Genomic DNA, 26,038 nt, shown 5'->3' on the forward strand with positions numbered 1-26,038 from the left:
TACTTGAGCCTGTTATTTTTCATGAGACCATACCGATTAACTTGACTGTTGGCATCCTGCATAAAGAGGATATATCCTTGATGCTCATTTCTTCTCCGTCTATTCCCATAGTTCTGGGGTACTCCTGGCTGAGGAGACACAACCCTATTATTAATTGGGAATCAGGGGAGATAGTTTCGTGGGGAGAGAATTGTCAAGAAAAATGCTTGCGGAAGGTCTTACCTCTTGGATTAACTAATACATCGAATACCTCTGACAATCCTACAGAGACACAAATTCCGCCTCAGTATCTAGATTTAAAGGCAGTATTTGACAAAAAGAAAGCCGATACCTTACCCCCACACAGGTCCTTTGATTGCAAAATTAACCTACTCCCTGGTACCATGCCTCCCAGAGGTCATGTATACCCATTATCTATAAAGGAGAACTCAGTCCTAGAGGAATATATTCACGAGAATTTAGACAAGGGATTCATCAGGAGGTCCTCCTCCCCTGCCGGGGCTGGATTTTTTTTTGTTAAAAAGAAAGATGGTTCTTTGAGACCTTGTATTGATTATCGAGGTTTGAATAAGATAACCATTAAAAATGCCTACCCGATTCCCTTGATCACCGAACTCTTCGATCGTTTGAAGGGCTCTACAATTTTCACCAAGTTAGACCTCAGAGGGGCATATAACTTGGTGAGAATCCAGCAGGGACATGAGTGGATGACGGCATTCAATACTCGATATGGCCACTATGAATATACTGTCATGCCTTTTGGGTTATGCAATGCGCCGGCAGTATTCCAAGATCTGATTAATGAGGTTCTTAGGGAATTTCAGCAAGAGTGCGTCATTGTATACCTAGATGATATACTCATTCATTCTAGTGACATTGAGATTCATCACAAACAAGTCAGGAAGGTTTTGCACAAGCTTCTCCAGCATGGCTTGTACTGCAAGTTGGAGAAATGTAGCTTTGATCAAACCCAGGTAACCTTTCTCGGCTATGTGATCTCTGGGGAGGGATTTAAGATGGATCCGGATAAGCTCCAATCCATTCTAGAGTGGCCTTTACCCACAGGTCTTAAAGCCATACAGAGATTTATTGGTTTTTCCAATTATTATAGGCGCTTTATTAAGGGCTATTCTTCCATTATTGCACCTATCACTAACATGACCAAACAGGGGGCTGACACTAAGAATTGGACTACTGAAGCTCTCCTTGCGTTCAAGACTCTCAAGGAGCTTTTCGCTTCCGCTCCAATTTTAGTTCACCCTGACACTTCTCTGCCATTTTTGCTCGAGGTAGACGCATCAGAGACTGGTTTGGGTGCTGTTCTATCTCAAAGGTTGGGTGTTGATAAACCATTACATCCATGTGGATTTTTCTCTAAAAAATTGACCGGTACTGAAAGCAGGTATGACATTGGTGACAGAGAATTACTAGCGGTTATCAAGGCTTTGAAAGAATGGAGACATTTATTGGAAGGTACATTACATCCTGTTACCATCCTGACAGACCACAAAAACTTGTCCTATATCGGAGAGGCCAAGCGTCTGTCCTCCAGGCAGGCTCGTTGGTCGTTGTTTCTTACCCATTTCAATTACGTTCTGACTTACAGACCTGGGTCAAAGAATTCTAAAGCCGATGCGCTATCTCGCCAATATGAACCCTCTGCTTCAGTTGAACCACTTTTGTCTTCCATTGTACCCAAATGCAATATTATTGCTAATACCAGTCTCAAAATTCATTCCCCGCTACTTGACCAGATCTTGAAGTCACAACATCTAGCTCCCGGAAACACTCCTGAGGGAAGAAACTTTGTTCCTCCTGAACTTCAACTGGAGCTCTTACAATGTTTTCATGAAAGTAAAATAGCTGGTCATCCTGGTATTCGCAAGACGTACTCTCTGATATCCAAGGATTTCTGGTGGCCTTCTCTTCGTAAGGATATTGAGGAGTTCGTCGCAGCTTGTGAGACTTGTGCCAAGACTAAACTATCTCATGCATCCCCATGTGGCCTGTTACACCCCTTGGACATTCCTGAGAAACCTTGGTCCTGTTTGTCCATTGACTTTATCGTTGATTTGCCTGCTTCCAAAAGACAGACTGTTATTCTCACGGTGGTGGATAGATTTACCAAGATGGCCCATTTCGTGCCATTACCTAAACTTCCGACTTCTCCTGAATTGGCGGAGATTTTTGCGAGAGAAGTTTTTCGTCTACATGGGATCCCTTCAGAGATTGTTTCTGATAGAGGTTCTCAATTTGTCTCACGTTTCTGGAGATCCTTTTGTTCTCAAATGGGCATCAAATTGAACTTTTCCTCTGCCTATCACCCTCAGTCTAACGGAGCTGCTGAACGTACTAATCAAAAGATCGAACAGTATCTGCGTTGCTTTGTTTCCGAACACCAGGACGATTGGGTCGGTCTGATTCCTTGGGCGGAGTTCGCACACAATAACCTTGTTTGCGATTCAACTCGCTCTAGCCCTTTCTTCATGAACTATGGCTTTCATCCTTCGATTTTTCCTTCGGTTTCCTCTTCTCAGGGGATACCGTCGGTTGATGATCATGTCGCCAACCTGAAGAAATTATGGGATCAGACTCGACAAATTCTATTACATAGTTCCTCGCTGTTCAAGAAACACGCTGACAAACATAGAAGAGCGGCTCCTGTTTTTGTTCCTGGGGATAGGGTATGGTTGAGTACTAAGAATATTCGCCTAAAAGTTCCGTCCATGAAATTTGCTCCTCGTTACATAGGTCCTTACAGGGTTCTCACTCGTATCAATCCGGTTGCGTATCGCCTTGCTCTGCCACCTGCCTTACGCATTCCTAACTCTTTTCATGTCTCCTTGTTGAAACCCCTCATTTGCAACAAATTCTCCTCTAAGGTCTCCTCGCCTCGCCCTGTTCAGGTGGAGGGTCGGGAGGAGTACGAGGTCAGCTCCATCATTGATTCCAGAATTTCAAGGGGAAAATTGCAATATCTGGTCAACTGGAGGGGATATGGTCCTGAGGAGAGGAGTTGGGTACCTCAGGAGGACGTCCATGCTTCTCGCCTTCGCAGAGCATTTCACCTTCGCTTCCCATCTCGCCCCGGTTCATTCCGCCCGGTGGGCGTATCTGAGAGGGGGGGTACTGTCAGGGTACCTGAGGCCTCTACCTCTAAGGGAGGTAGAGACTTGGTGGTGTATCCGTCCAGGCGAGCTGTTTCCTCCGTTCCTCGCGGTTCATCCAGTCACTTAAACACCGGCCGCGAGGAATCCACGTCCTTTTCTAGCAGGACGCTCAATACGTGACGTCATGACGCTAGCACGAGCTATCTGTCACTCAAGTGTCCGATATCCAATCGGTACTTGTCAGAGGCGTGATTTCCATCCAGAGCCAGGGTATTTAAGCTTACTCCTTACTTCAGCTCATTGCCCTGTCGTGGTTCTAGCTTGTCTAGTCACTCAGTGCTCTGGTATTCTAGTTTGCTCCATTGGTTTTGACTCGGCTCGTTGTACTACCCTGTTTCTCTGTTATCCCTTGACCCGGCTTGTCTCTCGCTTATCTGTCTTCTCGTTCCCTCGACCTCGGCTTGCCTCTGACTATTCTTTACTCTCGGTACGTTAGTCCGGCCATTCTAAGGCCCGGTATACGTACCTTTCCACTCTTTGTACTCTGCGTGTTGGATCCCTGTCCCGATCCTGACACCCCCCGACAGACACATACATACATACAGACACACTCCCCCGACAGACATACACACAGACACATACATACACACACACAGACACATAAACACTGACACACACACACACACATACAGTATGTGTCTGTGTGCGTCACTGTATGCATGTGTGTGTGAAAAAGACCTTTCCGGTCGAAACGTTGCGTTGCATTCTGTCATAATAAATCTGCCTGCGGCTTGAAGTTGGAGTGCCTGTGAGTTTTTTCTTCTTTGATTATTGTACTGGGATTGCTGGTCCTGCTCTGGAGCACCCTTGGCCGTTGGGACTGAGTGCGGTTCTCATCACTTACTCTGCTCTATGTGTGTGTGTGTCTCTGTATGTATGTATGTGTCTGTATGATACAGACACATACATACAGAGACACACACAGACAGAAACACACACAGACATATACATACAGACACATACATACAGACATACACACAGACACATACAAAATGTTTAAGTCACCCTCCTGTTTCCTACCTTTTGCAGGAGGATGACTTTCCCTGGGGTCCTGTGGGGGCTAAGCCTGATGGGAGTCAGAGTTCCCACTCTGACTCCCTCCTCCTATCTGTCAGATAGCTGGGAGGAGTGAACGGGACAGTCACTTCCTCCCAGCTCTGCCTGACATCATTACACGGGCCCGGTCGCGCTGTTAAAGCGCCCAGCACTGACCGGGCCCCCTGGAAATCCATCTCCATCAGGTGGCCCTGACAGCATGGTCCCCTTCACGTGCGTCCCCGTCGGTTTGCCGCGCGGGCCGGGGCCGCAAAACATGGCGGCGGGTACCCGGTTGCAGGGGTCGGCAGGGCTGCCGGGCCCCCTGGAGTGAAGGGCCCGGTCGCAGCTGCGACCCCTGCGACCGCGGTATGTACGCCAGTATATATATATATATACACACATACATACATACATACATATACTACAGCACCCCTCACACACACTGCATCCCTTACACACATACTGCACCCCTAAACACACACACTAGATCCCTTACCCAACTCTGGATCATCTACACACATACACACACTAGATCCCTATATACACACATTCACTAGATCTCCTATACATATTCAGGGTCCTTCAAACACACACACTGCACCACCTACACAAACTACATTCCTAACACACACTCTACAACCACTATAAACACTACATCACCTATACACACACACTATTTCCATATGCACACACTTGCTACATCCCCTATACACACATTCTCTACAGCCCCTAGCCACATATCCATTACATTACACCACAAACACAACACGACTAAAGCCAACCTTATTACACAATACCACACCACAATCAGCTCACTCTCCACACACGCAATCTCACAAGCAGGCTCCAAACACATGCACAATACTCTTTCCTGGCCCTTTTGTCTCCTGGTATCCCATTTATAGAGACACCAGAAACAAGTTGCAATGAAACATAGTGCAAGCATGCTATTCAATTTGCTTGCACTGTGCAGAACAAATACAGGGCTTTTTTTCATGCTAGAGCTCTTCAGAAGAGCTTTGCGCATGGTCTACCCTGGAAGAGCATTGAACCAACATGCTCACTTTGAGAGGAGACGTGTTTATCATTGGTGATGACAAAACACACCCTCTCTGCCCCGCCCCCTTCTGAGTGGGCCGCTGTGATACAAAAATGCCCAGGCTGAACTTTTTTGCCAGTCCGGCCTGTATGTAACTATGTAAATGCATGCATGTTTTCATTAGGGTATATTTATTAAACAGTGTATAATGTCCCTATAGCTGGACACCTTGATGTTATAATTTGTATCCTTAAATTAGACCTACTCCATCTGACTGTCCCAAATAATTACCCTTCTCTAAATAACTCCTTGTTTTTTTTCCTACCCTTTTTTCTTACCTAAGATGATCTATTCTTTTTTCCCCCACCCATTTCTTTTCATGTTTCTAGTTTGTTTTTACTTGTATATGTACCAACACCAATACAGTGTCTTTGGGGAACTGCTATTTTATTAAGGAATGTTATGATACGTTTTTTCATATCTATAACACAAATAAAATCTTACGTGCAAAAAAATATGAATTTCCTCCACTGGTCTATTAGTCACACTTTCCTTCAACATTAGAACTCTAACAACCATTTTCCTTCCCCTTTTTCAATTTTGCTAGTCACTTTCACCAGAATCATTTGAATAGTAAACATAGTAAATGAGACATTGTAATAATCAAATTTCTCATTCATTTCCGAATCATTTGCGTAGGAGGATGACTATGAATACTTTCAGAGAAAGGACACCATGATTCCATGTAATAAAATTACTCAACACTAAAGTCATGTATTAGAAAATGATTTATCACAAACTTTATGAAGCAAAATGATGCATTCTAGATTCATCAAGCTCACAGAGAACTCTACCTCACCCTCTATAAATTTGTTTTTACCTAGACTCAACACCTGTAGGCATCACATTCCAACAGTGATCAATGCATGCCTTAGCTTTAATTATTAACCAACCCTTACAAAATATTAGCCACCATATCAGATACAAAATAACAACTACAACGATAGTCATTTAGTGTTGGGAAAATCCTTTTTCCACTGCTCGTTGGATTTATTTTACTAAAGTAGAATATCATCCTGATTTTGTTTTGATTTATTGTCGATGCTGTGCACATACAGGTTTAAAATATACACCCAATATATAACCTTGTATTACATATTTAATGCATGTTTAACGGAACACCTCATAAAAACAAAGATTTAGCAGGTATACCTCAAAGTAGATATGCGTGTCATTTGTTTTGTATGTTTTTTAATGTTTTTTTTTTTTGGGAGGGGGGGGGGAGTGAGTATTACAGTTTAATAAAAAAAAAAATGTCTTGGTAAATGGCTGGGTAAATGGTTTCCACAGAGTTAGACAACCAGGAAGTAACAGGATCAGCTGCCTGATTGACATCCACAGAAGTGTAACAAGGTCCATTACTAAACTTTTATAAAATGAAGAAGAAAAAAAAGGAAGAAGATACACGTCACAAATAAAGCACTTTAGTAACCTGAAGTGCTTTATTTATTTGGAGTTCTCCTTAAAATCATTATGAGTATTAGTTGAAAATATTTAAACAACTTATCGGATACAGCCTAAGGTTTGCGGCAGATACTGCATATTAGGTATGAATACAGGAATGTTCTCATTTTTAACCATTGTTCTTTAATTGTGTGCATAGTTTCAGAGGATATAATGCTTTATCACTAAGTGATCTAAATAATAGTATACATAAATATTGTATACAGTGTATTCAGAAAGTATTCGGACCCCTTTATTTTGCACATTGCAGCTTTATGCGACAATTTGTTTTCGATTTTTTTTCAAAATCAATTGACACTTAATACCCAATAATGACAAAGCAAAAAACTGATTTAAAAACAAAACATACAAAAAAACACACACACAAAAAATAACGCTAAGAAGTTATTAAAAAAAAACAACAACAACAACTGAATGATCACATTTACATATGTATTCAGACTTGAACCTTATCGAACACCTCTGGAGAGACCTGAAAATTTGCAGGGAAGGATTTGCAGAGATGAATGGTAGAAAATACCCAAATCCAGGTGTGAAAAACTGGTTGAATCATACGAAAAAAAAATACTTGAGGCTGTAAATCGATGCCAAAGGTGCCAACTAAATACTGAGTTACGGGTCTGAAGATTTATGTCAAAGATATATTTGAGTTTTTCAGTATAACAATAATGTCAAATGTGAAGTCTCTTTTGCTTTGCCATTATGGGGTATACTATAGTATGAGGCCGCAACAACAAAAAGTGTAGAAATTAAGGGGTCTGAATACTTTTTGAATACACTGTATAGCTTACTAACGTAAAGATACATGCATATATTTGTGTTATTCTCTGAAGATTAATTTTGGATTATCAAATTTACTCTGTTATATATACAGTACCTGAATAGCGATCGGGACAATCTTGTTCTCAAGGTTCTTGTACAATAAACAAATGGGAGCTGCTATGTACTGTAAGGTGCATGGGTCAGTTTTGTTGACAGAAATACCATCAAGAAGCTCGAAATCCACAATAAAGATATTTCCTTGCTGCACAGGTAAAATAAACACACACAAAACAAACTTACTAAGTGATATCATAAGTAGCATATATTCCAAACAATGTACAAACTGGAAGTTGTTTAATAGATACTAAGAAAACTAGTTTCCCCTGCTGGGAAACTAACCTGTAAGGTTGAGGTTTAAAGTGCTACATAATGCACATTCTAAAATGTGCAGAAACAGTTATTACAAATTTGAGATACCTGGTTCTGATCAATTATCAACTGCACTCTAAATTTTAAACTATAAATAACTCTCAGATAAAGTGGATTGATGGTTTTTAACAAAGCAATTCAGTACAATCATATCATAATGCAATATTTTAACAAAACGTCAAGGAAAAATGCATTCACATACATGTACTTAAATATAAACAGCTGTTTGTCAATATATATCTTTTTGGATCACAGGTATCTTTAAAAGAGAAAAATAAAAGAAACACTAGTGAGGGGTGGAACCAAAAGCCAGGCTGAAAGGATGCCAATATCGGTTGCTCCGAGGATAGTCCTTGGAAATCAACAAACTTAGGCAGCAGTGGAATGCAATTCAGCTGGCAACACACTGAAGATCAAGCAGAACTGCCGGGGGTGCTGACTCAATGCCGTTTGTCTTCACCTAAATGGGTAAAAATACTGCCGACATTCTGGGGCCTACTGCGCCTTCCAGAAGGCGCGGTATATGTGACCAGCGTCTGGTCTTCTCCTGAAAGATCTGGATTCATACTTAGCGGGTGGTCCCTCCCGGGCACTGAACACTCACATCATGGGGTGAAGATCCCAAAGGTAGCCTGCAGGTGCATCCAGAGACACTCTTGATATTGGCACTATGCTACAGTGCCCTGTTACACATAAGATGACCACTACTGGTGGACCAGGCAGCCCTTTCTGCTGAACTTCGGCCTACCTCAGAGGGCCCAGCAACAAGACCTAGGGACCAGATCCCTACACCCACTGTGCTGACAGAGGGGGGCAATCAGGCTCTAGCCACTAAACAAGATCATCATGATCATATCATGATTCTCTCTAACTATAGAGGTGTGTTGATGTCACAGTTATAAACTGCTGTATCTAACACTTGTGCCTAAATCAAAATTGCTTGACAAAAAAAAAAAAAAGAAACACTAGTGCAGCTTATTTAGTCCTTATATTATATATCCAGCAAAAGATAGATAAAAGACACTTTACACCAGACAAAATTCATATTCCTTCTATGTAAGGAAAAACTTTGCTTTATATATTTCTATTGATATTTTGAGTACTGTAAGTGATGGCCACTTTAAGTATTTATTGAGCAGCTAGAATGAATACAAGCAACATATACACTTTACTAGACGTGCCTTTGTTTTGTTCCAAATTTTGGCTGAATTTTGGCAAAACTTTAGAATTCAGGAGGCTTCCAAATTCCAAACTAAGCAGAATCTAAAGTGAACCGAAAACCAAGTAATATGATTTTTTTCTTGTGTACGTCCACACATTAATAGCACAACAAAAAGGTTATTAACAAGAATTACAATATCCTACACAACAAGAAAAAGAGGCTGCAAAGCCAGGACTTCACACTAGTTCACTTTGACTTGTGTTACTAGTATTATTTTTGCTGTTAATGCTAAGAAAGGCTAGAAAGGCTGAATTTCTTCCCACTAGAAAAGGTCATCTCACATATGTCATAGCATTAGTCAACATATAATGGGCTAATACAAACAGCTCTGTGGTAACTGGTTCATTAACAGGATTGTTTGAGAACAGGAAGTCATCCATTTAGACTTGAGGAAATTAGATTTCAGCTGCAGTAATCATTCTTTACAGTAAAAATGATAAAGATACAGAGATTAAGGGTTATAAGTGCCCCCAAGTCCTTCACTTACCTTTAGTGAGATGGGCTTTCCAAATGTTCTTCAATTGCTTCAGCTGAGCAGCAACTGGTCCAAGATGGCTGCCGCATTTCTCGCCGCTCAGCACAGAATGCGGCGTCTAGGTATTCTATGTCTATGGCTTGAACTATCTTGCTTTGCATGTAATGCGTCTATCTCATATATTAGTTTCCCCTTTTACGTTGCATTACTGAAATAAATTAACTTGCACGATATTCTAATTTTTCGAGTATCACCTGTATGTGCCATAATACAATTTTATGTTGTATATTTGGACTTTTGAACAATATATGCACGCCAATAAGAATTAATTTGCAGGGAAAAAAAAGGCAACATAGCTTTTTTTTATTTGCAAGACTTGATATACAGAGCTGTAAAAGTTAGACTCAACATTAAATCAAGTCGTTTTTTGTTCCTATTGTGGAAACCGTTGAAAAATCCCTCCAATCCTTAGCCTTTTTAGGATCAGCAGTAGCAACATGTGAATGGTTGAAATTTAAAGTATTTTTTTAACACATTTTCTATATTACTATCAGCATATCAAACATAGACCAGAAATGTAACCAGGCTGGGGCCACTTATCTATTTGTCTATCCTAAACCCCTTCAGCTCACTTCACTGTTTGTGATAGCGGACATACTCAACAGTTCATCCAAAACAACATAGGATTTCATGATACATAGGATTTCATGATACTGTACAATGATTAATTTCCCATTAAATTAGGATTTCTTGTCTTTAAGACGCTCTGTCACCTTTTGGGTCTTCAAATAATTTAGCAAAGACTCCGATGGTGACATTGCTGTGACCCATGAGTTATACTTACCTGATGCTGTCCCCAGCTGGCACTGCCATCGATGCGGGAAAGTACAACACTGAAACCTATGAGGGATCTTGAGAGACACCCATACAGATAAATCTTAAATTCTTAGAGAACTGTAGTGTTTGCTATATGCAATAGATAACCATAATCCTATTTAACCACCACAATGCAGTTTTAAGTATTCACGGTTAGTCTAATATACCTCAATTTCTTCTTCCAATGTCAAATTTCGTTCCAGACTGCATTCTACCATTTGATTTGTAACTGGAAATTTGTCTGGTATTTTGTGGCATTTTCTGATCAAGACTGGGTTGCAGCCATTGAGAAACTGGTATCCGAACATGAAGTCTTCCTTCCAATGCTGCATCACATATTCTACAAGAAAAGAACATTAGCTTGTTCAAGAATTGTGTTTCAGTTTATTTTATTATCAACAACAGCTGAAATATCTGCTCTGATAAAACATGAGGTATATAGTGAGTGATTATATTGTACTTTGCTATACTAGGATGGACAACAAATCACACATAAGTACACCAGAGACAGAATTTACTATTTGAAGTCGAGATATATATTTTAAAGTCTCCTCCTGTCTCCTCTGAGAAGTTTCAATATTATGTTACCTTGTACCTATTTTAAATAAGTCTGTTTTTCTGAGTTGTAAAAAAACATATTAAATTGGGGCAGAGCTTGCTAGTGGGACAAGATGGACGCCATATATGTCGGCTCCTGATAACCTAATAATCTAATGCCAACTAGCGACAATATCTAGTACCTGCCGCTGTCGAGTACCTCACCATCATGACCAAGGTGACTTTCTGCATCGATTGATGCCTTTCCGATACCACACCAGGCGACCCACGCCGAAACGCAAGTTTGTGGCCTACCTCCAGCTGCCACGTTTCTCCCTACAGTCACTCTTGGTCAGCTCCCTGGCACATAGCAGATTCAGGATCACCAAATACTCAACTCCTCCATCTCCAGAGCACTTCGGGAACATGGGACACCGGCCTCAAAAGCCTAACGGTAGGGACATAGGTGCCATGCTCCAAAAGCCCTCACAAGCTAAAACAACCCCTGCAGGGGAACAACAATATGCGGCCACATCACGGCAAGCACAGGAGGCCCAGGGACCTAGGCACCTGCTAGGGGTCGACAGCCTCCCCAGGAGCTCACAGGGGGTTCGGCACCGGCAAGAAAAGACGACCTCATGGTCCTACTAACTGACCTACACAAAACGATGGCGGCAGACTGAGCTCTCATGTAGAAGGAGATCCAGACAGTCACCGACCAGGTACAGGTCACAGAAAGAGCGATACTAGATGTCCAAGTCATGGTTGCCACGCTCAGCAACTCGGCCCTCCAGCTTCAAAATAACCAGCACTCAATGCTCATGCAATTAACAACGCTGGAAGACTGTCACTGCTGCAACCATGTAAAAATCTGCAGCATTCCCACAGCAATAACCTCGGACGAATTGCCTCACTACATCCAGAGGCTGCTGGCCTCTATTTTACCACCAGCAATAGCCAAGAAGATGACACTTGATGGGGCTTATGATGCGGGAGGCTCCAAAACTACTACCTGCACACCGTGAGATGTAATCCTGAAATGCACCACTTATGCAGATCGAAATTGCATTATGTCAACCCTGCATGGCAAAACACCCATACAATTCCAGGACTAACAACTATCATTCTATCAAGATCTATCCAGGGCTACCCTGCAATGGCTCAGATCCATGGCGCCTTTTACATCCCCATTGGGGACCCGTGTAGGCATCCTACTAGTGACCTGAAACTGGACTGTTCATATATTCCAATCCAAAGATGAAGCCCCTGCAATGCTAACCACAATGGGCCTCACAATCCTGACCACAGCACAACCTGTTCCAGCCCGTACAGTAACATGGGATCTGGCCACTGCTGAGCCATTTACCCCAAGAGCTGGCACCTCGACTTTCCACATGACCTGAATAATTGGGCAGATGACATAGGCTTTACCATGCTCTGATCTCCCAGGGTCTGGAACAGTGACTTCACCTTACCTACTTGCAAAGCAACCTAGTCTGTTTCAACTTTCTTAATTTTTAATTTTATGTTATGTTCACATGTCTAGCATCTTTTAAGTTACCTACTAACAGATCCTTTAGACACAGGATTACTATATCATTCGGAGGAAATGCAGTCCCCATACCTTTAAACCCGTTGCAGAAAACCCGGTAGGTGGCATGCAATGGCATGGTGACGCGATTGATCTAGCTCCCCCATGGCCCCTTGGTTAGGGGCATCTCTTTTTTTTTTTTTTTTTAATTCTTTATTTTTGAAGTGTGCATTATAACATTTGCTTATGAGGTACCCCAAAGGCAGTCCTCTAGCACGTTAGGCATAGTTTGAACATAGGGGTAAACATGTGATCTTGCACACAATTTTTAAGTAACGACATGGACAGTAAAGATGTACATCGCTTAGAGAGTTTGAAATGAACATAACATATATAAACAACGCTTTTGTTTTCTACTCAGTAAGGTAATATGCTGTGTCAGATGCTAGGCAGAAACATTTAAAGTAGTCCCAATTCTAAGTTAAGCAGACATGTTACACGTAATACATCTCAGTTGGAGACTCAGCTGGAAGCCCAAATTGAAACGGTGTGTTAAACATTGAACTAAGTGTGAGCTACCGCTGGTGACTGTAAGGTCGTAGGGTCACAGGCTTATTTAAGATGGTTAGAACAGCAAGTTTAGCGAGCAAATTTGAATCAAAACTCTAGAACTTAAAAGTAATAAAAGTGAATCATGATACCTGTTGAGCCAGAGTTTAGTTTAGTTTAATTACAGTGGAGCCCCCTAGTGGCTCAGCTCTGTGTTGCATTTCGTGCGGTATGGCCCATACTAGAGATGTCAGTGATATTAAAGCTAAGGCCCTTGCGTAGTGAAATCGACTAATACAATCTGTGAAACAAGGCTCTATAGCTGCCAACTTTAAAGCTATAGACATGGAGAGTATCAGCTTATTCTGCCCTTGGCCAAACTGAGTTATACACAGATAATAAAAGGATCACGGGTACATTATGTATTAATAGGCTTCATCTAGTAAGCAGTTGATTCTTAAGGAGAGGAACACTGGTGGCATAACAGGTTCAGCAAAAGAAAACATAGATTGGTAGCTAAGGGGAGCTGGGTTGATAGTATACCCATCCTGCCCTAAAATACACTGCCATCAGCCTATCCCTTTAACAGGTATTTCACAGTCCCACATAGCTTGATTTTGCAGGCTCGCTGCTGAAGGTGGAATTGCTGGGTTCTGTGGCTGTAGTTGCCTCCCTTCTTCCTCTCTTGTTATCCGCTTCTCTGTCCTTGTGGGCATGGAGGGAGGTAGCTTCAGTGCCTGCTGGTGAAGTGTCTCACTCGTTTTGCGCCAGTGCACCCTCCGTCGTCTTATGCACCTTGGGCCCCTGGCGGGAACTACCTTACATGCCGGGATGCGGTTCGGGTACCGTGTGGAAGGGACAACCTCTGCTTCAGGTATGATCCGTCTGCTCTCCAGCTTTCTCCAGAACTCATTGAAGAGAGCATCTAAGCGTTGGTGGATAGTGCTTGCCTCTCTTTCCGGCACTGGAGTACTCGTGGCAGCCACCATTTTAATTGTACCTCCGGTGTCCTCGCTGGGGTTTGCGACCCTGCCTCAGCTCTTCAAAGGATCTGGGAGGTTAGCAGGTTGGGGACCGGGATCACCCCCACCGGTCCAGAGGGGGGGAGGGGGGCAGCAGAGCGTCGATCGGAGAACTGGGGGAGCGGCCGTCTCACCCCAGCTCAAGCCTTCCCAGGCCGCAGACCTCAATCGGGTTACTTTGGTACCGAGTGGGACCTTGAGGGGTATCCCCGTGTTCACCGTCAGCTGGTGAGTGGTTTAAAGCGTGAATTAGGGCTGTAGCTGATTTCGGATCGCTGTTGGCACCGATATTGCGGTTCTGGCGCGGGAGCTCAGACGAGGTGCGTCTGATCCGATCGGCGGTCAGGCCCCGCCCCCCAGGGGGCATCTCTTATCTGTGCATAACCCTTTTTTTAAGTAAAATATATCATTACACAGAGCATGGGAGATTAACTTGAGTGGTTATCTGACAAATAGGCTTGACCTACACACCATTAGAGATTATAACAAGAATTGGTCTGAATAAAAGAAATAAAATAAAATACGAATATGCAAGGCAGTATTAACAGGCAGTATTCAACCCTGGGTTTTTCGAGTTAGGCTACAGCATATGGTGTGCATGCAAAGATTAATATGGTAACTGGGAATGAAACATGACTATATAAATCAAATGTATTTCTAGCATAGATGTTAGGGTGGATGGCAGCCAGCTCAGCCAATGCCTCTGAGATGATGGGGAGGGGGACATTGGGCCTATAACATTGGGGTCTATCGAACTGTGGGGGGACAACCCACCAGCTCCAAACACTGATGCGGGCCCGCATTGCTCATCCAGGATACCCGTCTAGGCCAACCTCCGAAACTGGATCTCTGGATGGACTCATCACACTCTGTAAGTGCAGCGGAACAGCATCCCTCCAATGGTGCGATGTGTGACTCATATGGGAGCGCCGATGCGTGACATGATGGCAGGATTTGATAGAGGGCTGACCACGAGGTAGCATCTGCTTCGGTCTCTATTTTCGATCTTACCATCCATTCCTTGCAGGAGAGGTTTTTTGAAGATCCCGCTGGATCCTGTCCGCTGCAAGCTTGGGTCTGGGCCATGATGCTGGACTTGTCAGGTAGTAAGATGACCGCTAGGGTAGCGAGTCTTTTCCAGAATTTGGCGCATATATTATCAAATGCCAACAGGAACAGGTCAGTCTTGGGAGGTATCTGCAGGTTTGTACTCCACGCATTGTCAGACATCTTGGGTAGCAGGGTTCTGGCGTGCGCTCGGCTGGAAGGCCTCTGAAAATGGTTCAAGGAGCCCACCAGTGGGGACTAGGATGACCACCCTCTGGTCCAAAAGGGGAAGGAAAGGGCCCAAGTTAGGCAGGAATCAGGCTTTGGCAGAGGATCGTTCACCTCCTCTGTTCTCAATATTTACACAGGCCTCAAGACAGTCCGGCTCAGTCTGCAGCCACCGGGACTGAGAAAGTTCATGCCAGGCACTCGCCAGAGTACTCCTCTGGCAGGTAGAGTATTGTCAGGCGTAATATAGATTATTTTTGTCAAGTAATCAGCGGGTTATAAGGCTGAATCTTAGGAGCTCCAGCCATGTGTGACCTGCTCGGTTAGCTGCCAGGCCCCTGAATGTCAGAAATTCAAGGTGATATTTTACCAAAATGTGAATAAATATTCCATAGATAAAAACATATATAATGTACTGCACTCTCCAGAACACAGAGCTCATGGTAAATTGCATACTGCCAATGATTGTCACCTAATGAAAAAGACACATTATCATTATCCCTGATATAAAAAAATATATCCAATATAAATATATTTTAAAATATACATTAAAATATTTTTTTCCAATTATTAAATAGTTTTAAATGTTTATCCAAAATATTAAAATTGATGATACAATGTTTTAAAACATGAGTAATATATAAAGGAAACAATGATCCACTGTATATTATGGGGAAATAATGCCATACAGCAGTTCTAGAAAACTATATAAGTCGTGATTTTATTTTCCCACACAATTCTTACGCATAAGCATTTAAATGCGTTCAACCATTCTGGGAAGTATTTTGTCAATATGTTGACAAAAGAAAACTTAGCATTTTCAGAATTCCACTGTCTAAAAACTGCTTCTGTTATTGCAAAATGTATTTTGCTGTGAAAAAGTAACAGATCATTTTCTTTTTTTTTTTGGTGAGTTATACTGTATGGCATGCCAAGCTAAATCTTCTGCATAGCCATCAAAATCAGTTTTACAAATTACACCACCATCCATTCTTTTAAATACATCCAATATGTTTTAACAAATAGAAGACATGGCAGATGGCATACTCTAAATAAGCCCCCATCTTAGGTGCATTCTTTAATCTTAGACTTTGTCATCAATGGTCAAGATGTTTGAGAACATACACATTGTGATAAAAGGCTTCTGATACAGAACACGTGTTGGGAGTTACCTGCAAAATCCAGGACACTTGCAATTTTGGACCCATGTCCCACACTCTTGGGTTCTTGCTATACACATGCATAGATCTATTCGGTTGGCTCGCTGACAAGCGAAGTGTCAGAACAATGTAATGGAACACTGCCTTTATGTAAGCAAAATATACAGCCCAGCTTAAATTAATTACAATACTTGCAGGTGGAATTAATAAGGAATCTACAGAAAGTCCATTAACAGTCAATATATAGAATAGACTCCAGCACAACAGTCTCTTTCTTAGGGACGTGCAATATTTGTTGGTGAAACACAAAATACAAAATCTAAGCAATATTTCACCAAATGTCCTTCACAGACTCTAATTATTATCTTCACTACGTCAGGGGCACTGCACTTCTATCATTTGTGACACTGAAGAAAAATAAGAACAGCATTTGTTGGTCCCAAGTCCTTATGACATTACCTCGAAATTAAATCAGCTTTTAACATTATCACAAACAGCAGAAGATGCACATAGTACACACCTGATATTGTGTTGCTAATTCTCACAAAGATCCTTTCAAAATCAGCAAAATCATTCCAAGAGGACTGAAACATGTGCATAAAACTATTCACAAAGAGATTTTCCATCCTGCAAAATATAAAGATACATTTCAATACATTCTATTTACAACGTGTAACAATGAAACATGCAAATAAGAGTTTTATAAAGTTGTAAGTACATGTCAAAAAAAGGAAGCAAGAGGGATGTTTATGTAAATAACTGCTGCTATCTACAGTTGTGCTCAAAAGTTTGCATACTCTTGGAGAATTGGTCATATATGTACCATTTATAAAGAAAACATGAGTGAGCAGGCAAAACACATTTATTTTATTTCTTATGGAATTCATATTCAACTGTAGGTTATAACAGAATGTCACAATCATAAAACAAAACATGGCAACAAAGAAAAAAATTAAAATGACCCCTGTTCAAATGTCTACATACCCTTAGTTCTAAATACCGTGTATCGCCCCCGTTAGCATCAATAACAGCGTGTAGTCTTTTGTAATAGTTGTCTATGAGGCCCCAAATTCTTGCAGGTGGTACAGCTGCCCATTCGTCTTGGTAAAATGCCTCTAGGTCATGCCTCTAGGTCTAGTCTTTGGTCGTCTCGCAGGAAATGCATGTTTGAGATCTCTCCAAAGTGGCTCAATGATATTAAGGTAAGGAGACTATGATGGCCACTCCAGAACCTTCACCTTTTTCTGCTGTAACCACTGGAGGGTCAACTTGGTCTTGTGCATTGTCATGTTGGAAAGCCCAAGAGCGCCCCACGCGCATCCTTCTTGCAGAAGAATGAAAATTGTTTGCCATTTTTTTCTGATAACATCATACATTTTTAAAGATTCCCTGTGCCTTTAGAGCTCATACACCCCCAAAACATCAGTGAGCCACCACCATGCTTCACAGTGGGGATGGTATTCTTTTCACTATAGGCCTTGTTGACCCCTCTCCAAACATAGCGCTTATGGTTGTGACCATAAAGATCTATTTTGGTCTCATCACAATTATAGTGTGCCTGAAGCTGTGAGGCGTGTCAAGGTGTTGTCGGGCATACTGTAACCAGGCTGTTTTGTGACATTAGCGCAGTAAAGGCTTCTTTCTGGCAACCTGACCATGCAGCTCATTTTTGTTCAGGTATCATCATATTGTGCTCCTTGAAACAACCACACCGTCTTTTTCCAGAGCAGCCTGTAATTCTCATGAGGTTACCTGTGGGTTGTTTTTTTTTGTATCCCGAACAATTCTTCTGGCAGTAGTGGCTGAAATATTTCTTGATCTACCTGACCTTGGCTTGGTATCAAGAGATCCCCACATTTTCCACTTAATAAGTGATTAAACAGTACTGACTGGCATTTTCAAGGCTTTGGATATATTTTTATATCCTTTTCCATCTTTATAAAGTTCCATCACCTTGCTACTCAACTTTCTGTTATTATGATTTAACAAGGAGTCAAACCTCTGTGTGATAATAAATGGATTCATATTTTTAAAATCAATGCCAAAGTTTCACAATTTCTGCAAGGGTATGCAAACTTTTGAGGGCTCTATAGGGTAAGAAATGGAGATTTGTGCAGAATACAGAATACAAATGTATTTAGGTTACTGGACCAGCAGGTGAGTGTATGCTGGTCTCTTGTGTCCCACTCTGCCCCTTTTGCTGAAATCATTGTGCTCTATGATCTCAGCCAATCCAAAGCATTTCCATAGAATTCTAATTCCTCTGGCTCATCATACTCTATTCAAGTAGCTCCTCAGCCAAGGTAAATGTGCAATGTCTGGCATGGTGGGAGAAACAGAATTATCATCAACAAATGAATCAATTTCACCAACACCAGACAATAAAGGGACACTCCAGGCACCCAGACCACTTCTGCCCATTGGAGTGGTCTGGGTGCCAACTCCCACTACTCTTAACCCTGCAAGTGTAAATATTGCAGTTTTCTGTAAACTGCAATAATTACCTTGCAGGGTTAACTCCACCTCTAGTGGCTGTCTACTAGACAGCCACTAGAGGGAACTTCCTCCTTCGTAGCACAGGAAACCTGTGCTAGAGCGTCGCTGGACGTCCTCACGCTGTGTGAGGACCTCCAGCGTCGCTCATTTCCCCATAGGAAAGCATTGAAATTATTTTTCAATGCTTTCCTATGGGGAGACGTAATGCGCATGATGTGCGGCATTGCCGCGCATGCGCATTAGGTCTCCTCGGCCGGTGGGCGGGATCAGTCTCGCCCACCGGCCGACGCAATACAGAGGAGGAGCGGCGCGGAGGAGGAGACAGCGGCGGGGGACATCGCCGCTGCCTCAGGTAAGTGACTGAAGGGGTTTTCACCCCTTCAGTAACTGGGGATTGGGGGGTGGGAGGGAAAGGGACCCTCCAGTGCCAGGAAAATGGATGGTTTTCCTGGCACTGGAGTTTCCCTTTAAGGACACTATTTTGGTACTCATTAAAGAGTGGCTCTGATGACTCTCAAAAAAATAGACCCTGCTGCACTCTCCATTTATTGCTTCTTGGGTGTGCACCAAAAGGTTATCACATTTGAACTAGCTAAGGTAGAATGAGTGCCAGTAGAAGTGGCAGGAAAGGCTGTTGCCTGAAAAGTTATGGAAAAAAGCAATTGCCTTCTTGGTGTTCAATGCTGCCAATCCTGCTGCTAATCCTACTACCCTATCGCTGAATTCTATTTCTAGTGGTGGTTGTTGGAGACAGTGGAATCAGAGGTATTAATAGTCCTCATGTCTAAGGTAGAGGTTGTCCAGCTCTCAAAATCCATGGCACTACTGCTGATGGTGGATCGGGGAACAAGATCCCTTTCCTACCTTCCCTTAATTTCAGCTTGGGATAAGTACATGACGTTAAATGTATTGTTTTTTTTTTCTTTTTTTATTACAATAAATTAGGTATATGAATGATTGTGTATTGTGTAAACGAACTTTATTCAGAACAAATAAGTGTGTTGTAAAATAATGGGTTAGTGTTTGGTGGATTAGCGTTATTAGCATTATTGTGTTTGATAACACTGCACAGTTTTCACACATTTGCACACCAAACTCTAGACCAATTGTAGCTAACCTTTGTCTCTTCAGATGTTGTGGACTACATATTCCATGATGCTTTGCATTGGAAGTAAGAGCATTCTGGTAGATGTAGTTCACAACATCTGGAGTGCCGAACGTTGCCAACCCCTGCTCTTTAAAGGGTCAGTGCAGGCACATGTTATTGGAGGAGCTCTAAACAAAAGAGCTCAACCGACTCATGCCTTTTGGGGGCATGGTTATGTTCCCAATCATATAAAAGCCCAGCCTGCCTTCAAACCAGTGCCCTGTTGTGGTTCCTTGTGTTCCTAGTTGCTCCTCAGCGCGTTCCTGTATTCTTTTGGCTATTTTGTGTATTGACCCTGCTTCTCTTTGATTTCTGGTTTCCCTGACTCTGCTTGTTTCTCGGTTTTGTGATTTTCTGTATTCCTTTGACCTCGGCTTGTCTCTGGCTTTCCTAGCTCCCCTTAGTCCAGCCATACTAAGGACCGGTATAGGGGCTTTTATTATCTGTATTTGTAGTTCTGGTGATTTTCTTTCTGCGTATTGGGTATTATCATTATACCAAGCTGTTTTAAGTGCTTACAGCAGTAGCTTCTGGCTACATACAGCATAAAGCTATAACTCATCCTACACTAGAATCAATGACCCAGGCCAACCCAGGCCAACTCCAACTCCAACATAGGCACAGCATAGGCACAGCAAGGGTAAACACACAGGATCATTGCTGGTCTGTCTCCCTCAATTGGACAGTTAAGGTGTCTAGAAGAATCCTGCTTGAAAGTACACGTTTTATTGCTCCGTTTTTTTTTAATAGTTCACTTCACTTGTTCTGAGCATAAAATGAACATTTAGTTACTGTCCCCTAGCCATCAATCATCTTTTCGCATTTTTTTTTTTTTTTTTTTTGCTGCCTCTCGATAGGCCAGGAGATCTAATCCACAAGATTGTATATGGTGAGCTTATAACATTATACAACACTTCACCCTGTGGCATTTCACCCTCTTCACAGTCATAACACCCACCTTATCATAGCTCCCACCCAGCCATCTAACACCCATGCGATCTCTCTCACCACGTGGTGGCTGTTCTTTTTCAGTTCGATTCCCATGGTCGGCAGGATCTTGCTGTTCTTGGGCTGGGCAGCATATCAGCTGAAGGCTTAGGAGCCAATTACAAAGCGTGGTCAGCAAGTGTTTCCCAGAGAAGGGGTGGGGGAATCTGAAGAGACTGCTTCTGATGCCCTGCATGTTCAAAAGAGCGGTCGCAGGGGAACAACCTGGCAAAATGCACACTTGCACCTACTGCTGATACATGCCATTATAAACTCACCTTCATGCCAGTGCCATCTTAACAACATTATGGGCCCCCCCGGGCAAAGCAGTGCACTGGGGCCCTGCCTACACACAACTCACAGGAAATTTAAATTATAGATAACATTTAGCTCATATTTATTGGTACCTTCAACAAATTAAATACATACATACATACAATACATACACAGACTGCTGAATACATGCGCACACTGACTGCTGAATACACACACACAGACTGCCAAATACACGCAGACAGACTGCTGAATACACACACAGACAGTTTGCTGAGTACACACACTCAGTCCGCTGAATATATACACAAAGTTCGCTGAATACACACACACAGAATGCTGAATACACACACAGTCCACTGAATACACACACAGTCCGCTGAATACACACAGACTGCTGAATACATACAGACTGCTGAATACACACACAAACTGCTATGTGTGTGTATGAGGGGTGTGTGTGTGTGTGTGCGAGAGATGCTGTGTGTGGGGGGGGGTGCTGTGTGCGTGTGTGTGTGTGATGCGGTGTCTGTGTGTGTGGTGTGTGTGTGTGTGAGGTGCTTATCTGCATGTTTTATTGTTACTATTACACCAACATTTTTTTTTATTAAACACTATTTAGCAGCCTGTTATGGTGGGAAATAAACCCTAGCACGATGAGGGAAGTAAACCCTTATAAGTTGGTGTCACAGAGCACACTACACTGGCTGAAATGGATAGAATACACCAAGGGTGATAGCAGGGGGAGGGACAGGGCTGGATTAAGAGCCCAGTGGGCCTGGTGCTGACAATAATGATGGGGCCTCATTACAGAATCCTATCGACCAAAAACACTAAAACAGTCATACCTCCCAAGCGTCATGTATCTGATGGAGATGGTGTTGGAGGGAAACTCAAAGGATGCAGCTATAAGAATACACATACTCTATCCTAATCTCTATTTAATTTATGCTTAATTTATCCCCTAACAGCAGTGTCCAGTGAAGCAGGAAGTCAATGGGCGGGGTAAAAGGGTGGGCCACTGACGCAAATCACGTGACCAGAACTGCCAAAAGAGGCGAACATGCCCAAAAAGGGGGCATGTCTGTCCAAAGAATTGGACGCCCAGTCCCCTAGTCTTCCAGTGTCTCAGTGTCCTCATTTTTCCCCGTGTCCCAATGTCTCAGTGTTTCCCTTGTCACTAGGATACTAGGGGACACTGAGAGACATGTGGACACAGTGAGACATGTGCACACAGTGAGATATGGGGACACTGAGACACCAGGGGACACTGAGACACTTGGGGACACTGGGAGACATGGGGGCACCTGTGGATACAGACATGGGGCCACTGGGAAACATGGAGACATTGGGAGACATGGGGACACAGACACTAGGGACACAGACACTGGGAGACATGGGGACACTGAGACACTAGGGACACTGGGTGGGAGGCATGGGGATACTGAGACACTTGGGGACACTGTGAGACATGGGGGCACTTGTGGACCCAGACATGGAGACACTGGGAGACATGGGGACACTGAAAAATTTGGGGGCACTGGGAGACATGGGGACACTGAGACACTAGGGACACTGGCTGGGAGACATATGGACACTGGGAGAAAGATATTTGGGGACACTGGGAGACATGGGGACACTGAGACACTAGGGACACTGGCTGGGAGATATGTGGACACTGGGAGACAGATATTTGGGGACACTGGGACACATGGGGACAATGAGACTCTAGGGACACTGAGAGACATGGGGACACAGACACTGGGAGCTGTGGGGACACTGAGACACTAGGGACATTGGCTGGGAGACATGGGGACACTGGGAGACATGGAGACACTGTGTCCCTAGTGTCTCCCTATGTCTCACAGTGTACCCTAGTGTCTCAGTGTCCCCAAGTGTCTCAGTGTCACCTAGTGTGTCAGTGTCCCTATGTTTCCCTGCTGCCTTTCCCCCTATCCTTCACTTCCCTGAGCTGTTGTCTGTCTGAACTCTCTGTGCTGTGTAGCTGCTCCCCCACGGATCAGTGAGTAGAGAGAGGCAGGGAGGGATATGCTGTTACTTACTATCCCTGCCTCTCACCACACACACAGTGACCCCTACTGGCTGGTGCTGGCAGAGTAATCTCCATTTATACTGAGAAAAATATCTGCATTTGTATTGCCGGTATTACTGCAATACCGGCATGGCCAGGCAGCCCCAAATACCGGCTTTGCTGGTAAAATACCAGTCAGGTGGCAAACCCAAGAGTAGTGTGTAAAAAATAAATAAAAAACTTCTTGTGGCCCTATATTAATCTGGCCCTGGGGAGGGGGCTGACCTGGGTTAGAGCCCCAAGTTGGCCCCCCAAAAACACTGGGTATTCATTTTGCCATTTATCACTGTTAGTCCTGAGTCCCTTATTGTGTCTGGCCAGAACAGGGGCTAGCTCAGGGCTGACAAAATGCTGAACAATATAGGGAAAGAGGGGGGCCTTTGAGTACCTTTGCTGGGAGCAGACCACCGGCATGGCTCTTGTGGTCTCTGGTTTCACAGCGCTGTGTGCTGCTTTATGAGAGAAACTCACAATGCAGCAGAGGTGCAGAGCAGTACACTAGACCAACAGGGGAAAGGTAACCAGAGGTAACCAGAGAGTGTGTGTGTGTGTGTGTGTTTTTATTTATATATGTATATATATGTGCGTAGCAGGTTGTGTGTGTGTCTGTGTATACATGTGTACATATGCGAGTATATAAGTGTGCACCCTTCATCTTTCCAGCCTTGTGTTTAAGAGCTTTTCTGGAAAAACTCCCACCCTACCTGAACAAAATGCTCTCCTCGGCTGTTCCCACCTCCTATAGCCTCCGATCCAGTACCAACACTTTATTTAGTCTACCTCAATACAAAAAGAAAGCAACCCGATCCTCCTTCTTCTACAGAGCGCCGCAATTGTGGAACGACCTCCCGCACAATTTAAAATCTTCCCTAAGCCTAAAGTCCTTTAAGAGATCCCTCTCTACATACCTCAAAACAGAATGCACGCGTCATGGTTGATTATATATTTCCTACCTCTTCTATGTTAAATTTTGTATATATTGTGTATTAATATTGTTTTTGTATTTTATTGTACCCTAATGTAACAATGCAATGATTTGTGGACCCAGGACATACTTGAAAACGAGAGAGATCTCAGTGTATCTTGCCTGGTATAATATTTTATAAATAAAATAATATCTGTAACAGAGTGTGTATCTTTGAATGTTGGAGTGTGTATAGGTGTAATATTTTGTATATTTCAGTAACAGTGTGTGTGTTTTGAGTTTGTGTTTGAGAGTAAATATGTAATAGTGTGTGTATAAGTGTAGCAGTTGAGAATCAGTGTGTATCTGAGTGTAGGAGAGTGTATATGTGTAACTGTGTATCTGTGAGTGTACATGTGTGCATAAGTGTAATAGTAGTTGTAATACATGTTAAATAGTCTGTGTGTATCTGTGAGTGTGAATATATATATTGTTGTACATGTAAAATGTTCTGTGAGTGTCTTAGTGTGTATTTGTTTAACAGTATGTACATCTGTCAGTTTGTAAAACAGTTTGTATGCCTTCATGACTGTTTCCGTGTGTATGCGTAATAGTGTATATATATGTTCTAGTCTGTGTGTGCCTGCGTATATGATGTATATGTGTAACTGTGTATGTGTTTGTGTATGATTGCATATATGTATAACAGTATGTGTGGTTTTATCTGTAATATGGTTTATGTATGTGTAAGTGTGTGCGTGCATGATTGTGTGCAACTTTTCAATATATATATAATATGGTGGAAAATCGGGTAGAGATTGGGCAGGACTAATGTAGTTGTTTATATGCCCACATACACATGCAATAAAGTGAGAGCTGTAAAAGAAAAAAAAGAAAATATGAATGCACTAAGAATGAATTCTGTCTGAAAATCTCTCAGGCTCTTTGTTTTTGTGCCATTTTGGATTGCGTGTTAGTGAAACAATGAATTGTAGTGATATTAAAACCATAAAGCAAAATTAGCAATTCAGTTTTCAATTCATTGCAACCGGGGTTAATTGCACTGACTAACCTGGTTAGTGAGAGTCCAAGCTAAATTCTACAGATCCTTTAAAGGACCACTATAATGCCAGGAAAACATACTCGTTTTCCTGGCACTATAGTGCCCTGAGGGTGCCCCCACCCTCAGGGTCCCTCTCCCGCCCGGCTCTGGAAAGGGTAAAACTTACCTTTTTCCAGCGCTGGGCGGGGAGCTCTCTGTCTCCGATCCTCCTCCGTTCCGCCCAGTCGGCTGAATGCACACGCGCGGCAAGAGCTGCGCGCGCATTCAGCCGGTCGCATAGGAAAGCATTTACAATGCTTTCCTATGGACGCTTGCGTGCTTTCACTGTGATTTTCACAGTGAGAATCACGCAAGCGCCTCTAGCGGCTGTCAGTGAGACAGCCACTAGAGGCTTTGGGGGAAGGCTTAACCCATTTATAAACATAGCAGTTTCTCTGAAACTGCTATGTTTATAAAAAAAAAATGGG

At 42.8% G+C, this 26,038-nt stretch overlaps 1 protein-coding gene across 1 annotated transcript in view; it reads right to left on the reverse strand.

Moving 5' to 3' along the window:
- Positions 1 to 26,038, reverse strand: part of ALOX5 (arachidonate 5-lipoxygenase) — a 109,732-nt gene that overhangs the window by 46,415 nt on the left and 37,279 nt on the right. The window contains exons 5-7 of the mRNA XM_063433939.1: positions 17,130 to 17,236; positions 10,703 to 10,875; positions 7,649 to 7,795 (exon numbers count right to left, since the gene is read on the reverse strand). Coding sequence (XP_063290009.1) covers positions 7,649 to 7,795; positions 10,703 to 10,875; positions 17,130 to 17,236 — 427 coding nt within the window. The remainder of the gene's footprint in view (positions 1 to 7,648; positions 7,796 to 10,702; positions 10,876 to 17,129; positions 17,237 to 26,038) is intronic.

Source organism: Pelobates fuscus, chromosome 10 (genome assembly GCF_036172605.1).
Source record: "Pelobates fuscus isolate aPelFus1 chromosome 10, aPelFus1.pri, whole genome shotgun sequence".
Classification (NCBI taxonomy): Eukaryota; Metazoa; Chordata; class Amphibia; order Anura; family Pelobatidae; genus Pelobates; species Pelobates fuscus.